The 18227-nt window shown below is 41.1% G+C and overlaps 2 protein-coding genes and 1 pseudogene across 3 annotated transcripts in view; 1 reads left to right on the forward strand and 2 right to left on the reverse strand.

Annotated features, from left to right (window-relative positions):
• The window catches only part of CHPT1 (choline phosphotransferase 1), an 80382-nt gene extending 65103 nt beyond the window's left edge, over window positions 1-15279 (forward strand). Inside the window, exon 10 of the transcript XR_010108949.1 lies at window positions 14864-15279. The gene's annotated coding sequence lies outside the window, so the exon portion shown is untranslated. The remainder of the gene's footprint in view (window positions 1-14863) is intronic.
• The window catches only part of GNPTAB (N-acetylglucosamine-1-phosphate transferase subunits alpha and beta), a 90753-nt gene that overhangs the window by 18114 nt on the left and 54412 nt on the right, over window positions 1-18227 (reverse strand). For both annotated transcript variants that reach the window (XM_003832581.7, XM_034934343.3), the window contains exons 6-13: window positions 17572-17636; window positions 17167-17301; window positions 8022-8183; window positions 7432-7611; window positions 7047-7217; window positions 5068-5191; window positions 3114-3317; window positions 1213-2315 (exon numbers count right to left, since the gene is read on the reverse strand). In XM_003832581.7, coding sequence (XP_003832629.1) covers window positions 1213-2315; window positions 3114-3317; window positions 5068-5191; window positions 7047-7217; window positions 7432-7611; window positions 8022-8183; window positions 17167-17301; window positions 17572-17636 — 2144 coding nt within the window. The remainder of the gene's footprint in view (window positions 1-1212; window positions 2316-3113; window positions 3318-5067; window positions 5192-7046; window positions 7218-7431; window positions 7612-8021; window positions 8184-17166; window positions 17302-17571; window positions 17637-18227) is intronic.
• LOC112436769 (U6 spliceosomal RNA) lies at window positions 2419-2477 on the reverse strand (annotated as a pseudogene).

Genomic DNA, 18227 nt, shown 5'->3' on the forward strand with positions numbered 1-18227 from the left:
GCGGATCACCTTAAGTCAGGAGTTCGAGACCAGCCTGGCTAACATGGTGAAACCCCGTCTCCACTAAAAATACAAAAAATTGGCCAGGCATGCTGGCACGTGCCTGTAATCCCAGCCACTCAGGAGGCTGAGACAGGAGAATCTCTTGAACCTGGGAGGCAAAGACTGCAGTGAGCCGAGATCACGCCATTGCACTCCAGCTTGGGAAAAAGAGCGAAACTCCATCTCAAAAAAAAAAAAAAAAAAGAAAGGAAAGGAAAGAAAATGGGGGAAACTGAGGAAATAAACATAGTCAAGAACACTGCAGTCCCTCACTAGACAATCTGTAAATGCCTCATGTGCAAGGCACAAGATACTTCCTAAAATGCTGAGGACATAGTTCCTCCTTCACTCTCTTTTCTCCCAGCCTAACACCCACTCGTGGCTGTGTGCCTTCACTATTCAGCCCAGACTGTATGATTTTTTTTTTTTTGGTCTGTCAACTCCCACCCCTTCGAAGGTCAGTCCACAGGGCACTTCCTCCTGTATGCCTTCCCTAGTACTTCTAGGCAGAGCTAAGGAGTCCTCCCTCTGAACTTCTTGCCCATATCTCAACACAGACACATCTCTTTGCTACAGTTTTCTCCCCACAAATTTGTCTTCTCTACTGGTCCCTGAGTTTCCACATGAGCAGTGGCTATGTTCCCGTCATCTTGCATTCCCCAGTGGTTAGCACCGTGAGAGCACTGAGGAGAGGTACAGATGACACCACAGCACAGTGAAGCCATGGTACAGGGCGACGAGCAGTCCAACTTTGAGGCTTGGCTCACACTGATTTGCTGTTATAATGTTGGGGAAGCGAATGAACTTAATCGAACTTCAGGGTTTTTCATCAGTAAAGCTGGAAAAATACCATATCTGAAATGTCAAGACAAGACAACATGCCACTTCCCGCTCTCCTTCCTCCAAGTACGCCCCTGGCTAAATCCCTTACTCATTCACACTTGGGCTGTTTCCTAAACTACAAAATGGGGATAGCAATAATAAATACCTTCATATGACATTTTTTATTATTAGGGTTATTGGGTAAATTAAATGAAACCATGTAAGAAAAGCATTTAGTTCCATGGCCGGCACAGGGAAGTGCTGAATAAATGGTAGCTATAATGATATTATCATGAGATTATTTACTCTTCCTGAGCATGAGAAAGAATGAGGCTGGATGTTACTTACGTCGAGAAGATCTTGGAAATACTTTTTTTTCTCCCATGGCAAAAAGCCCAAGTAACTATCTGTGTAATGCTGCAGCTTTCTTCCAAGTAACACTTCAGTAACGCCTATGTGATTTTCAGCATTTTCCTCCATTCTATTGTTCTCTTTTTCTTTCCCTGTGATTTTCTTTTCTTTTGTCATCTGGCTTTCCAGTGGAACAATCAGAGATGGGGGCTTTTCTTTTGTCACATTTCCGCCTATGGTTTTTTGGGTGTGAGTTTCCAATCTAAATCTTGCTGTGGTCTCCAAGTCCAGGGGTGGATTCTGACCCTGGTCATGACCATTCACTTTTACACTCACTGCAGGAAAAGTCAACCTCTGCAATCTTTCAGACACTCCTAAGCTGTTTGGCAAGATGCTTTTATGAACCTGTTTCTCCTGTGGAGCCACCAAACTGTCATTTGTTTCATCTGTTATTATAGCTTGATTTTTTATTTTAGCATGCTGTGAGTTCATCAGAAATGATCTCAGCAAGGCTGACTTGGACAAATTGTATCCTTTCAAAGTGATGTCTCCATGTTCCAGTTGCAAATCCAAGGTATTGAGACTCAACTGGGCATCTTTTGGAAGGAGTGAAATATTTACCAGGGGAATTTTCACCTCTTCCTGGGCTCTCCTTGTTGAGTTAACATCATGTCTCTTAAACTTCGGGAAGCGTTTTTCTTTGGGAATATCCTCAAAAAGGATTTCCGCCTCTGGAAGAAGTGTTACGGGACTAAGTAAATTTTCGTAACCCTTCTGGGCCGTAGAATTCAGTTTTGGTCCCTCCCTTGTGTCCACCTCCACTGTTATCTGCATTTTGAACTCTTCATCGTTTGTATTTTGAAACGTGAGATTAAAATGTATTGTGGTGGCATTCATTCCACTGTGCATTATGAGGTGGATGGTTTTCCACTTGTTGGCAATAGAAGCATGTCGAATTATTGGATTGTCACTATAGGCACCTTCAACTCCTCTTTTGGCTATTTCTGCAAAGCTGAAATAAGGCAGGCATTCACCTTTTGGAATAATATAGTGAGTCTGGTTTGGGAGAAGGATCACTTTATACAATTCATGAAAATGATCTAGAGGAAAAAACAGAAACATCATTTTTTTTTTTTAACTGGGCATTTTTCCTTTGTTTTCCTTTAATTCTTTGAGTCTGAGTTTTCACTTTCTTTTAAAAAAAATAATAGGGAATGCATCATGAATTTGCATGTCGTCCTTGTGCAGGGGCCATGCTAATGCCTAAACTGTTCTAATTTGCTGCTGAAGTAGGCACTGAGTTTTCACTTTCTAAGAGTGACTTTAATTTCAAAATAATCAGATATCCTAATACAACAGTTACTGGTATAGGGCTTATTTCACTATCTGAGGCAATCACAATAATTACCATGAAATAGTGATCCTGACTCACTATAGAGATATGGCATGGTTCTTAACAATAAATTACAATAATCAATTTCCATCTTTTTATCCATTTGAAAAAAACTTTCTGCCAAAACAAACTCCATTAATACGCTATCAACAAAATCCAGTGTTTGAACCATCTTTATTTAATGAATTATTGATATCCTTTTCTGTTTCCAAATTAAAACTTCACCACATATTTTCAGCTAAGGTAAATCTGCTTGGTCCAAACAAAACAAAACAAAACAAAACAAAACAAAACAAAACAAAACACCAGACTGCAACAATAACAGGAAAAGATCCTCTTCAGTGATTTATGTTGTTCTCTTACTTTCATAACTAGTTTGAATGCAAGGCTGGTAAAGGGATACACAGAGAATCATTATTTTAAATAACAAAAGCCATTCAAAACTCTCTCTACCTGTCAAGGATGTTTTATGCTCCCATTCTTATTTGTTTGGCAGTAAACATACCTTGCCCACAGTCGCCAGCATCAAACCCACAGGACAAGACATTGCACGCTTGGTCACAGAACTTATCAGCGAGCCAGGAATTCGCACATCCCTGATTACAGTAAGAGACACTGTTTATTCCTCCACCAAACTGCCAGGGCTGTCCAACTCCAATACTCCCAGTACCTCCACCTCCTGCAATATAGCGACTCCCTCCACTGTTTCCTGTAGAGCAGAGGAAGAAGAGGGATTCTTGCTGTAATTACAATTTTGAAAGACAGTTCTGGACTGGGCGTGGTGGCTGACGCCTGTAATCTCAACATTTTGGGAGGCAGAGGAGGCTGGATCACCTGAGGTCAGGAGTTTGAGACCAGCCTGGCCAACATGGTAAAACCCCATCTCTGCTAAAAACACAAAAATTAGCTGGGCGTGGTGGTGGGCGCCTGTAATCCCAACTACTTGGGAGGCTGAGGCAGGAGAATTGCTTGAACCCGGGAGGCGGAGGTTGCACTGAGCCAAGATTACACCACTGCACTCCAGCCTGGGCAACAAGAGTGAAACTCCGTCTCAAAAAACAAAAAACGAAAAAGACAGTTCCTTATTTCATATTAATGTTTTCAAGGTTGATGTATAAGTTTTAGTCAGAAAAGGTTCACCTCATTCTTTAGTAGAAGATCTCATATACCTTAAGAAGAAAATAAACTTAAAAGGGAGTCACTTGACAGAGGCGTGATGAACAGGCCCTGGCATTTTGTAGCTGTGCAACCTACAAGTACAGGGCTTACATTTGCTCAAGGGGCACGTGCTGACAGAAATGGAGGAGCACGAAAACAAGAAGAGATTATTCCAAAGACTGTGACTATCAGAACTGCCAAAAACATGTCCAAACGTGGGTAACATGTTTGATACCCCTTGTTATCAAATGCTAATGTTCCAGTAGAGACTGACTTCTCTGGTCTACACAGATCTACTTTGCACATCTGTATTCTCTCTCCTCAGCTAAAGCGCATCTGACATATCTGACTGAAATACAACTTGAAGCTTTGTTTTCTCCAATATTCAAACATTTCCAAATCCATTTCTTCATATGGAAATGGGGATGATAACATTTGTGTACATACTTACTCTCTCTCTCTCAGGTAACAAACACAATTCAAGTGAATATAATGAATAATGCTCTATAAATTTAATGCTTTATAAATTGAAAGGTAGTAAGTAAATGTAACAAATTGCTATTATCAACAAGTCAAAATATAACTATGTGAGGGAGAGGGAAGAGCTGCTGAGGAGAGAAAATACTTACTTCTTTTGCAACTCTTTAGTAATTCTGTGACCTATCACAATCTGCTGCTGAAAGCTACCAGCAGTGAGCTCCTATAAGAACCAGTTAGAGTGATTCTTGCTCTTGGATTTATATAAGTGTATTCCAGATTTTCATATTTTAAATAAGAAGACATTTTCAAGTGTATTTTCTCTTGTTCAATGCCCTCAACAATGAATAAACTGGGCCACATGAGGGCACTAATTACCACCTCCAAAGAGTCCATTGATTACTGATTTTTTTTGTTTGTTTGTTTTGAGAGAGGCTGTCACTCTGCCGCCCAGGTTAGAGTACAATGGTGCAATCACAGCTCATAGCAGCCTCTAACTCCTAGGCTCAAATGATCCTCTTGCCTTAGCCTCCCAAGTAGCTAGGACTACAGGTTTGCACCACCACACTTGGCTAATTTTTTTTTGATAGAGATGGGGTCTTACTATGTTGCCCAGGCTGGTCTTGAACTCCTGGCCTCAAGCACTCCTCCCAGCTCAGCTTTGCAAAGCACTGGATTATAAGCATGAGCCACCATGCCCAGCATGACTGATTCTTTATTAATACATAAAGAATGTTTGGTTAAGTCTATAGCACATGTTCAATAATGATTAAGAAGAAAATATTCCATAAAAATGAACGAATTACAGTTTAACACATCCTTACCAGAGCAATCCCCACCATCCCAATCGCAGGCTGAATTATTACAAGCCTTGTCACAATAGCCATCCTTAATCCAGGAACCTGGGCAGCCCTCGGCACAGTTTGGCACAGGCCATGTCAAATAAACCTACGATAAAACCAAAGAGAAAATAAAATGACTTCTGGCTTCTGATACATTTTATTCTTAAGATTCCCTTTATAAAAAGAAATTAAGTCTCTAGAAAGATTAAAATTTTCAAAGGGCTCAGCGTTCACACTCACAAGTGCTTTAAGTTTGCCTGTACCTATAGTCATTGTTTAGATCCTGCTGCGTTGACCGTTCTTACTGAGCGTATTTACTTTTTTTCCATTACTCAAGGAAAGCAGACAAGGATTCAACTCATGGATTAGTCTTTCATAACATGCTTTGATAATCTACTATGAAATAAAGTAGCACCATGCCAGACTTGACTGCAAGTACCAAAGCATGTCAAAGCTGGTGGGAAGTATGCACAGTCACTGCTTTTCTGTAACTATCAGTAGCTCATTAGTGTATTTGTGCATAATCTGGTCTCAAGGCTGAGAGACAATATCCTCTCTCTTCAAGCTTAAGGCCCTGTGATAAATTAACTGGCATAGCATTCTGAGCTGTGCATTCACCTGCTCTCAGAATTAGTGATGGGGTACATGGTTTTTCAAATTTAAAATCATTGAAAAAAAATACAGTCCTCTTTAAAAATCTCTGTGCCTTTGCATATTCTAATTGGAATGTCTTTTTTAACCTAAACTAACTCTTACTTGTTCTTCACAGTACATGTCAATTCAGATGGGCTTTCTTCCCTATCCTATCTGATTTAAGCCTCCTTTGCTCACACTCCTCAGCACCAAGGCACACCTGTCAGCAGGAAAAGCACCACACAGTCATTGATCTTGTTTGTCCCCTTGTTAAGCCACAAGCTCAACTTTGAGCCCTACAGTCTGATATAGAGGAGACAACTCAATAGGGGAACAGGAGAATGGGCCTGGTTGGGTAGCATAAACAATTACAGACAAAGTAGTTTTGTGTTATTAGCACTTACAGTTGCAGAGTTTTATAACTTCTAAGTTTACGGTGATAAGTCTCTAACTTATCACTGAACCCTTCTAACAACGCTACAAGGGTATTTGTACTTTCCTCACTATGCCAGAAAACACAGAGGTAGAGCCACTGCCCAAGGTCATCCTGAAGAGTTGGCCCCCAAGTCTGTACTCTTAACCACTTCTCCATCCCACCTCTCACAAAGTTAGAGTGCAACAGGCTACCTTAAATGAAATTACATCTATAGCTTTAAGCACTAACTTGAGTTAACTTTCTATTTTGGCCATTTTGCTGATATTCTAACCATGATTTTCTGTTTCACAGTGATTTTCCTTTTTCTGCTATTGTAGTAGAAAATTGAGATGGTTGGGAAAAAGTGTGGGTCCTGGGTGTCTAAGAATGTAGGAAAGCAAATTTCTAACTGTAGTGTTCTTACTTCTTAATTGTTGATTTCTGAGCTTAGCACTCAAAAATGATTATTTGATCTCATATATCTATATATATTTTTTTATTTTTCAAGATCCGGTTCTCACTCTGTCACCCAAGCTGGGGTGCAGTGGCACAATCACAGCTCACTGCAGCCTCAACATTCAGGCTAAAGTAATCTTCCCATCTTGGCCAGTGACCCCCTACTCCCCCCACGGCTCCCCAACACCCAAGCAGCTGGGACTACATGAGTATTCCACCGGGCCCAGATAATTGTTTTACTTTTTGTAAAGACAGGGGTCTCACTATGCTTCCCAAGCTGGTCTCAAACCCCTAGGTGGTCAAGTGATCCACCCAGCTCCGCCTCCCAAAGTACTGGGATTACAGGTGTGAGCCACCATGTCTGGCCTGATATTTGACTACAGTAGTATGTGCACTGATTTTCTGATTTGCTAAGTGACTTCCACGCTAGACAACCCCCCTCCTCTTAGGCACTCACCTTCTGGCCTTTGGAGTGACTGTAAAAATCATCTGGCCAGACATCCTTCCCAAACATGACATCATCATTTAGGTAAATAAACTTCTGGGACAGCCCTTCGATGCGATGAATGTGACTTTCAATAGCAGGTGAACTAAAGGTAGGCAAGTGGCTCAAATTTCGAAAAACATCCTTTTAACAACAACAAACAAAAAAAGAGAGTGAATGAGAGCTGTTTGGGTTTGGTTTAGTTTTTGAAAGGAAGGAAGGGAAGGCAATGAAGAGCTAGAGAAAGGAAGAAATGGAGGTAGAAGGGTAAAGGGAATGAAATTATGGAAATCCCTGTACCACACTAAAAGAGCAGAATTAGAAATCACAGTCTCGTAATTTTTAGAAAGTCCTGTACCTGGTGTGTTACTATTGTCACTCGAGGATTGTCAAGGTTCAGCCAGGATGGAATCTGCCCATTGGTGACAATGAAAATATTCCGAACCCATGGTGCATGCCTCTCGATAGATCGCAATGAGTACCTCAGTTCTTCGTTATCTTCAAAACGACTGGCAGAGATGTCTTCATCCTGCTTAGACTGAGAAAAACACTTGGCATATGAAGATGTGAAATACCCCTTAAGTCATACCTCCTCCTCTTTGTCCTTTCCTTCTGCCCGTCTGCTCTCAAGGTGCTCTGGCAGACTTTTAAAGATGGAGTCCTAATTTTAAACATTACAAAAAATGCAACAGATTCAGTATATATATTTTTAAACCCAAAATTCAAAGAGACAGCATTTCTCTAACATACTTTATAAAGAAGGTTCTTGGATCTGATTCTAGGTCACTTCAGTTAATACCAAACCAATGGCACTGACTGAAAAATTAGAAAAATTCCAATCAACTCACCTCTCTGTAAGTCCCCTTCCCTCTTCTAATATAGTAACTTACACATTTTTAACATCTTAACCTTTGATTTGGGCTGTAAAAGCTTCTGTGCATCCCTTACCTGGCTGATGGCGCTCAGATCCCATAATAAATATGCAGGACTTATGGTCAGTTCTTTTCCATCAATAGTCATGTTCTTCTTAGTTTGCTTATTCAATTCTTGAAAATCCTTGGGGTTATTCAGTTTTAGAAGCGCTACACTGGCCTCTGAATACAACTGCAACTATCAAATAACAAGAGGATTACACATGAAAAGACTGAATCTCAAGGATGAAGCACCTTTAAATTCCCAGTCTGCTCTTTCCTTTTTTTTGAGACACAGTCTCGCTCTGTCGCCAGGCTGGAGCGCAGTGGCGCGATCTCTGCTCACCTCAACCTCCGCCTCCCGGGTTCAAGCGATTCTCCTGCCTCAGCCTCCTGAGTAGCTGGGACTACAGGACTGCATCACCACGCCCGGCAAACTTTTGTACTTTTAGTAGAGACAGGGTTTCACCATGTTGGCCAGGCTGGTCTCCAACTCCTGACCTCAGGTGATCCACCTGCTTTGGCCTCCCATAGTGCTGGGATTACAGGCGTGAGCCACTGCAACTTGCCTGATCTTTAATCTTGAAATGGTAAGACAATATCAAAACACAACAAAAAGACCTACACAGACCAGATGCATTTCCCAAATTAATGTTAAAAAAATAGGCGTCTAAAAACAAGAAGGAATGGTAAAGGCAGTGGCAAACTGGACACCTCAGAGCCATCTGAAAGCTGCAACCACTCAATGGCACCAAGTGCTGCCAGATCTCCTGAGAGGCAAGAATCCCCAACTGTTGTATGAAATCTCCCCAATTTTTCAATGTTGGCTCAAATGATTTTTGACTTCTTTGCAAGTACACCTGCTGGCCAACAGTTCTGTGACTTTTCTTCTAGAATATTACCAATCTGCTTATATTGGGCAAAAAATCTGCAATGTAATTAACCTTGCTGGAATTGGTGACAAGTACATCTGCTAGTGGGGTGTCTGAACAGCTTTTGTGCCACATGCCTGGGAGGAGCACCTTCGGCAGGACTGCCTGAAGTGCTTCCATGGGAAAACTACCTTTTGGGGCAAAGCTTTTGGGGCAATCATAAATCTAAGAGTGAACATCACAAACATCAAGTTCCACAAACAGGCTTTGCCACCCCTACCAAAGTCCACACCACTCTTTATCTGTTTTCTGTTCTGACTCTGTATCACACAACTTCCTATGAAGAGGCTTTCATCACTCAGGAAAAGGGGAGAGGCCTGAAAACCACAAATGTAGGACAGTAAAATCCTTCTGCTGAACTAGTGCTTCTAAAAGAGCTTACGGCTTTCTCAATCTATAAAACAAAGCAAACACAAATTTTATTATGAGCTTATTCTGAGCTCTTCTATTTGCTGCATGACTATTCTTAGCTCATTTTCTAAGCAGTTTCCTGAGCGTATGTAGTCCAGAACACCAGAGGTGAGAGTTAGAAATTTCATTTATATCTTTTCCCCTTATTATGTAGGCCATTAACTCTTCTCACAGATTAGGTGCAGGTGCATGTGTGAGCACCTGCAGATGCATGTAATTGTCTTCCTGACTCATCACTTTCTTTCACCTCTTTTACTTAGTGAGTGCCTGGCACATATTTAGCACTCACTAAGTTGGTTCTCACTGAGTCACCAACTTGCCTCAGCATATGTGCCGGGTGCTGGGAGGCAGGCCACACAGGGGGATTAGTAGTCTGCCTGGGTCCCTGTCTACCCTCTGGCCTCTCCTGTCCCTTTCCTCCCTCTCACAGCACCCCCAAAGCATTTCTGAGGGCTCCCTGGAGAGAAAAAGTCACTATTCTAGAACAATTTATTTATTTACTTATTTTTATTTCTATTTTTTGAGAAGGAGTCTGACTCTGTCGTCCAGGCTGGAGTGCAGTGATGTGATCTCGGCTCACTGCAACCTCCATCTCCCGGGTTCAAGTGATTCTCCTGCCTCAGACTCCCAAGTAGCTGGGATTACAGGCAAGCACCACCATGCCCAGCTAATATTTTTTGTATTTTTAGTAGAGGCAGGATTTCATCACATTGGCCAGGCTGGTCTCCTGACATACAATCTGCCGGCCTCGGCCTCCCAAAGTGCTGGGATTACAGGTGTGAGCCACCGGGCCTGACCTCCATCTCCCATTTCTTGAGGGGCATCAGTGTCTGGTTCAATCACAGCTTCGTTATCAATTTCTAGATCACTTTCCTCACTTGATAGTTCGTCTGTGCTTATGTTTTCCTCCACCTTCTTACTACCTGTTTTTAATTCCTTGATATTTTCTTCTGATTTATAATAGCTTTCTGAGTAGCACATGGTACTTCACCCCCCATGCTCTCCACCTGCTCCCTCAGAAAGCACATTTCCTTGGTATGCAGAATGCTCAGATCCTGCTTATACATTTTCACGAAGTCCCGAAGCTCGTTCACTTTGCGAAGGTCCAGGGTCGGAAGGCAGTGGGCGAAGCTGAGGGGCTGCAGGCCAGTTTCAGGCCCAGGCACTGGCTTGGCGTAACCTCGAAGAAGGGGTGTGTCTAGTTTAATTTCATAACTTGTGTTGGCTCTTTGTTTGATAAGAAGGTATATCACTAAAACTATTCTTTTTAGTGCCTAGGGTTGGTTTCTAATTACATATGCATAAAAGAGCAAGAAGAGGTTTGTCTATAGTAACTATACAATAATTCGGAAAGAGATGAAGATTAATGAGGTTAAGGTAATATTTATATGTATGAGAAAGATTTTCTGCCACTGTAAAAAGGGTGGGGAAGTACCCTCTGACAGCCACTAGGTGGCACCCCAATCCTGGACATCATCATTACTTTTGTCAGAAGAGAGAAGGTAGTGTGGGAAGAGCAGCTGTAGTTTGTGCCTAAGGCTGGAGTTTGTGGCTTGGGCAATTGTGGGCAACTGCCTCCATATATGGCATCTTATTTTAAATTTTAAATTTACATAAATTATAAGTTTCTGCAAAAGGGAACAACTTCTATACCCACTCCCTACAGACCCACAGTGAACAACACGTAGCATGACTAAGAAATAAAGCTTTGTTGTTTTTAGCCATTGAGATTCCAGAATGTTTGTTCTAGCAGCATCATCTAGAACATGACTGATACACCTGGTACTTGTAGGAGTATGAGGCAAGGGAAGACAGACAGAGGGAGAACTAAATGGTGGCTGAGGCCAGGGCCTGGGTAGGCTACAACGACTGAGCAACTGGTGGATCAATTTGAGTCAAGGAAAGACAATATAGATGATGGTCAGGAGAAGCAATGTTGTAGAACCCAAGAAAAAAATGTTAATTCAGAAAAATATGTTAATTCTGGTATATTTCTAAAGACAACAAGCATCAAAATTAAGGGACAAGAAACAAAATTAAGTGGAATGTGTAATTAGTAGGTCAATGGAGACCAATTTCAATGGCATGACAGATATGGAAACCAGATTTCAAGTGCTTGATACTTCACAAACTTCTAGATATAATATGAACATATGTATGTATATATTGGAAGCAAATCTAACATTTTACATTTTGTACACTGTATAACATAGGACAGGGATGATAAAACAATCCCAGGAGTATTAAATTCAGTATAATTCAGTATAACTGACCAAGTCACAAGATATAAGAATTGAAAAAGCAGTGTAAATAATCTTCACTTTTAAATTCTATAAATGATTATCAAGGCAAGATTAGAGCATATTAATATAAAATACATAGAGCCACTTTAAAATATTGCTTATTATAAGTGAGAATATTAAACAGTTCGTTCTACTGTTCTCAGCATTGTAGCCTATATTTAAAAATTGGCTTTAAAAACAATAGTAGCCAACAAATACAGGTAAGTTTGAATGCATGTTTTTAAGTCAAGCAAAAATAATGAGTGCAAAAGATAAGGTATCCTTTTGAGGCAGACAAAATAGTATTTTAAGATAAGCCTTAGTTAAAAATCATGATATCAAACTGGTCATTTTTCAATGCCAAAAAGAAAGGCTGCGTCAAGTTGTCTAAACAATCACATATCTGCAAATACTCCCGAAGGACAGAGACCTGGGATGCTGCTAAACATCCTACAATACATAGGACAGTCCCCTAAGGATAGCGGCAACAGGTCTAAACTGTGAATGGTGCAAAGGTGGAGAAAATTTGGTCTAGAAGAACACGCAAATCCAAAATAACAAGGCTTTCCTATTAGAAGTTATATTCCCAACAACTTTAAAGTGCTTACAAATTCAGAAGGTGTAATCTACTTTCATTTTGGATTCATTTGATTTAAAATCATTAAAAATCTGTTAGGAAAAAAACCCCACATGTCTGCTAACACCAACTGAAAACCAAATTAGTGCCTTTAAGTGATTCAACAATTCAAAGCTATTAGATCTTTTTTTTCTTTTTTTTTTTTTTTTGAGACGGAGTCTCACTCTGTCGCCAGGCTGGAGTGCAGTAGCACCATCTCGGCTTGCTGCAACCTCCGCCTGCTGGGTTCAAGTGATTCTCGTGCCTTAGCCTCCCGAGTAGCTGGGATTACAGGCACACGCCACCACATCCAGCTAATTTTTGTATTTTTAGTAGAGATGGAGTTTCATTTCACCATGTTGGCCAGGATGGTCTCAATCTCCTGACCTCATGATCTGCCCGCCTCGGCCTCTCAAAGTGCTGGGATTACAGGCGTGAGCCACTATGCCCGGCCGCTACTAGATCTTAATATGTCCTGGTGGTTTTCTAAAACTTAATCAGTTTCAGAGTTGGTTGTTTCATCTTTATTTTAGAAAGAAAACAAAAAAAGAAAAAGGTACCATGCTTTAAAAGAACAAGTGCACATGGTGGTTTCAGAGAATTATCTAAAAGAAAGGGCATTAGTAGAAAATTATGACAATTTACTGTGACCTTAGGCCCTGACCAGAGCTTTGAGGGGGGCAGAGTCCATGCAGGACAATATGCTTTTCCCATCCTGCCTGCACAAACCACCTGTTCAGTCTTCAAGAACCCAGTGCAGCCTCTTTCTCTTTGAAAACTTCCCCCATGTCTCTGACCCACACAGACCTTTCCTGTTTCCAACTGCCAACTCTATACACACACGCTGCTTCCAAAATGTGACTATAAATGCTTGAGGGCAGGGTCTACATCTCCTCCACGTTTTGCACACTCACTCAGCAACTACTATAATTGAAGGAAACTTAGCATGAGAATTCACTTGACAGCTTTGGGAAGATTTCCCACTTGCTCTAAAATATGTTTAAAAAAGAAGTGAACAAAAGCAAAAATCAAAAAATAAATGCAAAAACCCACCATGAATGAAAATGTTCTATGGATACAAAATGATTTAGAGGGATCTGAAAATAAGGACTGATGATCTGATTTATCAAAAGGTGAATTCTGTGTCCGTCATACACAAAAATTATACAGATAAATTAGAGAGTAATTAATCAGATTATTAAAGGACCCACCTCAAGGTATTTCAAATTAGAAAGTCTCTTACAGAAAAGACTGATTTATAAGACTACAGTCAAAAGATTTTATGAATTCAAATCCATTATCTTACAAATGAAACTATTTTCAAGTCCTACACTCCTGCCTCAGTTAATAAAACAAAAACAAAAAACTTCGGGTTTTGTTCTAAACAGGATGACAAAGGCCTAGTTGTGTATATACAACAATGTGCAAAGACACATTTCTGTGCCTAGAGTGACTCCTATGAATAATCATACTGCTGAAAATGTTTCCCTATATATCCCAAGATATTGCCTCATATGGCTCATTCCTTAAGCAGCCCCCTAAGTGCCAAGTAATCACTAAGGGTAAAAAGGTGAATAGGGCAGTACCTGTCCTGAGACACCCGTGGCCTAGTGAGAATCTGTAGGGCAGAGCTGAGCTGAGCCCTAGGTGGCTCCAGGGCCACAGGCCATGGCAAAGGCCTCCTGGGGGAACCTGAGAGGGCAAAGTGGTTCAACAGTTCAAGTCTTGAAGTCCAATGTCTAACAGCCCTCTCCTCTGACATGCCACGTACACCCCTAATGCAACACATCCGAAACTGAGCTCTGGGTCTCCTTCCAAAAGACACTTGCTTCTGCCACTGAAGCTCTGAGTGTGGTTAATTCCATCACTTCTATCTTCACCAGAAAGGTCCACCTCCCCTTTCATTCTCCCCTTCCTCCTCCTGAATAGCTTGTAAGTCACAGAGTGATGTTGAGTGTTTCTCTCAGATGCTTCTGGAACCATTTCCATCGTTGGCATCCCACTGCCAAGCAACTTTTGCATGGGAACGTCTTACTGGGCTATACAGCAACAGCTGAGCTGGTTTTCCTACCACACCTTTCCCTACTATGTTCCTTAGAAGCAGATCAGACTGTGTCCTTCCCCGGCCTACAGGAAAAAATCTAGTATTCTTAACAGAGACGTTTCTCAACCTGGCCTCAACCTGTCTTTACAATCTCATCCTCACCAAAATCCCTGCCTGTGCTAGAAACCATTGCCTTGGTTCCCTGAAAACACCATTTATGTTCAGGCCTCCAGCCCTCTTGCTCAGGCTGTTCCCTCTACATAGAATGGTCTCTTCTGCTCCCTTCTCTGCTGGGAGAATGGCTGCTCTGTTTAGGGCCCAGCTAAAATGCTTCTATTATGCAAAGCCTGCCTTGACCCCAAGTACACCTAAAGCCCAGATGTTCTCATGGCACTCTGTATAAACTCTTATTTGGAGCTCATCATACACACAAAAGGTGTTTTGTTTGGTTGGGAACGCAGTGATAGGAAACTTCATTCTCAGAGTACTCATAATGTAATCAGGAAGCAAAGCCTAAGGAAAGCAAGTCACTCGAGGCCTGGACTCAAATGCTGACACTGCGTCTGTTCTTCCTCTTTCTCATTTTCTCTCTAGTCTCTAAAAATCTTAAGTCCTAGTCCCTGAAGTTGATCACAGGTGTTGGAATTATGAAAACAACCTTCAAAGAACATTATGTGTGGTTAGCTTGATGCTCTGAGAGGTGTTGGCCTCCACAAAGACAACTCTGAAAATCCAAATAAATTTCTGACTGGGAGACTGAACTGTGGAAAGGAGTCTCACCACACCTGGAGCCTGCTGGTTTTCCCTGTTCAATTCAAATTGCTACCCCACTCCACCTCGACCTGCTTATACCACACATGCCACCCAAAAATAGTTTGCTGAAGTGTCAACCATGACTCGGGACTGGCATTCTCTGGCAGCACACACCCATCCGCCAGTAGACGCATGAGAGCAGTCCGCACTGGTGGGCAGCTGCAGCAGGCCAAGTGATGTGGGATATTCAAACAGAGTGGAGTATGGAGAAGTGGAATGAACCTTCTTTCTTTTCAGCATTTATTTTATTGAAATTATATAAATAGAATCAAGAATGCCATTCTGTCTACATAAGCAAGTTGAACTCGTGGTCAAAAGTACAGATATACATGTGTCTATAATTCTAGAACTAATAACCAGGAAGCCAAGAAGTCAAATAAACATTGGCTGAAATGAAAGTTAATCTATGGTTTTATCTGTCCAAATCAGTACTAAAAATAACTCAGAGGAAGGAGAGATGTATTACCTATTCTAAAATAACTGCATTTAAGAACAAATTCAACTCTAATATAGCCAGGCATTACAGTATTTCAAAGTACAATAAAGAAAGTCATGAAGGGCAAGGAGCAGTGGCTCACGCCTGTAATCCCAGCACTTTGGGAGGCCAAGGTGAGGGGATCACCTGAGGTCAGGAGTTGGAGACCAGCCTGGTCAACACGGTGAAACCCCCTCTCTACTTAAAATACAAAAATTAGCCAGGCATGGTGGCGCATGCCTGTAATCCCAGCTATTTGGAGGCTGAGGCAGGAGAATCGTTTGAACCCGGGAGGCAGAGGTTGCAGTGTGCCCTGATCACACCACTGCACTCCAGCCTGGGTGACAGAGCAAGACTCTCTCCAAAAAAAAAAAGTTATGAAGAAAAATATGAAAAAAGTAAAAAATTCATAAGTGGTTATTCACATTACCATTGTATTACAAGGATAATACAATGTATCATAAAACAGTAAAACACTTGGTCTGGGGTAGGGAGAAACAAGTTAAAAGGAATTTGGTTGGGGGGGTGCATATAAAAACATGGTTAAGACAGGAACTGAGTAAAAACGGCTCTCTAGTCACCTCTAATCACAGCTCCCCCACCACTACTCCATCTTCATCCTTTCGCCCTCAAAATTGTTAAATGACATACAACAGGAGGAAGTAAGAATCAGGTAAGCTAAACCCAGTGGCAGAACTCAAAGAACATTTCTTTATAAAATCAGGAAAACTAGAGCCTCACAAATTCTGAGACAAGGACTTTATGCTCTCTATTCTAAGAGATGGGACATTCACGATTTACAACCTGAAACACTTCTGACAGAATAGCAGGCATCTTGATGTAAGGTCAAATAGAGAGAACACCCACATGGACTATGTCCTAAGTCAATCAGATAAAGGATCTGAAAACAATACATGTTAAGGAAAAGGCACGTCCCAGGCCAGCCTCCAGAGTCCACCTTAACAAGTGGCATCAATGGTCAAGCCTGAAGAGCTAATAAGTATAAATTTTAAATACATTTGTCCCTCAATTAGTTACTAATGAATGGTTCTCATTAGCAGATGTTCCATGTATCTGAAGCACACTACCTTTATGAGTGAAAGCTTTGGGTAAACAACAGGCTGTATGCATGGATGACATTTATGACTTCCCCTCATCTCCTCCTCCCATGCTTCCATTGTTCACACCCTAAGTTCCATCCGGGCCTTTGTCTGTTTTGTCCACTGCTGCATCCCCAGCAGCTGTAATGTCACCTAAGACATTGTAGGAGCTCGTCTACGGCCATACCACCCTGAACGCGCCGATCTCGTCTGATCTCGGAAGCTAAGCAGGGTCGGGCCTGGTTACTACTTGGATGGGAGACATTGTAGGAGCTCATCTGTTAAACAAATGAATCCTTCTCTATCCAGGAAACAAGCAAACCAAATAAGACTCTTAGATTTTTGCCCAAATTAAAAGTAAGGAGTGAGGCTCTTCTGGCAGAACAGAATCCCTCTTTGCTTCTTATGTTTATCAGCTAAACTTTGGGGAAAAAAATGGACCACAAGAAAAGAATCACACATTAAATGAGAATGTGCCAGGCTAATTGCTCTATTTTCTATGTTCTTACCAGTTTGACTTTAGAGGAAAGATTTTCTGGCAATTTTGTTTTTAGTTGATTTGTTTCCTTGAATGTTGGTGGAAATCCACTCAGGAAAGCCAAATCTTGCATTAGCACTAATCCAGGGACTTCTTTATCTGTTGTCTAAAATAAGGGGAAAAACATAACTCATTTTCCACATCATGAGGCTGGTGAAAACCTACAGCTGAGAAAACTGATAAAGATCTATTGCATCACAACACAAGCTTCAAAATATGATTTTTAGGATTACTTGAATCAACAGTCATTAATATTAGTAAGCTACCCTTAGATAAAAAATAAACATTAAAAAGATTCTCAAAGAAAAACAGCTTTATTATTCATATTTTTATTCTAGTCTATTGTAAAAATGCAATTAAATTTAAAATAACATACCAAGTAGCCCCTCCATACTGTCTGTCTGCTGTTTCCTTTAAGCAGTCCAGAGTGGGCATCTTCAACTACAACCAAGAATACAATAAACAAGCACATTTTTAATGAATACTTAACTATGGTGTCTGGCAGAACACTGTGAAAACATTCTGAGAGCTATTAAAGCAGCATAACATATGGTCAAAGAAAAGGAAGCTGAAGGAGACAAAATTAGCCCATTCAACAAAAGGGGAACAATGTAAATCAGTGTACATTGAAATGTTAAATTTCACAATACCAAAGGTGATTGACATAAAGGGAATTCTTCATGGGAGCAGTCAAATTTAAGCTAGAATGCGAAGACGGAAATGATAGGATGATAGAAATCACAGATGTATATGCAAAGACGGGGAAAAAAAAGAATTGTTTGACTAGAGTAAAATATTTGGGAGTGGTGAGTACTAGGAAACAAGGGTAACCAAAGGGGGCCCTTGAACACCAGGCAGTGGCATGTATGTTAACAGCAGGGGGCTACTATGGATCTTGTGGTTCCTTAAGAGGCACAGTTTTCTCATAATGAATCCCCAGTTCATTGGGTGCTGCTGAATGGAGCATCATAAGTCGTGGTAGGGATTGGGGGTAACACAGCCCAACTGGGAGAGAGTTAGTGATGGGGACAA

Source organism: Pan paniscus, chromosome 10 (assembly GCF_029289425.2).
Source record: "Pan paniscus chromosome 10, NHGRI_mPanPan1-v2.0_pri, whole genome shotgun sequence".
Classification (NCBI taxonomy): domain Eukaryota; kingdom Metazoa; phylum Chordata; class Mammalia; order Primates; family Hominidae; genus Pan; species Pan paniscus.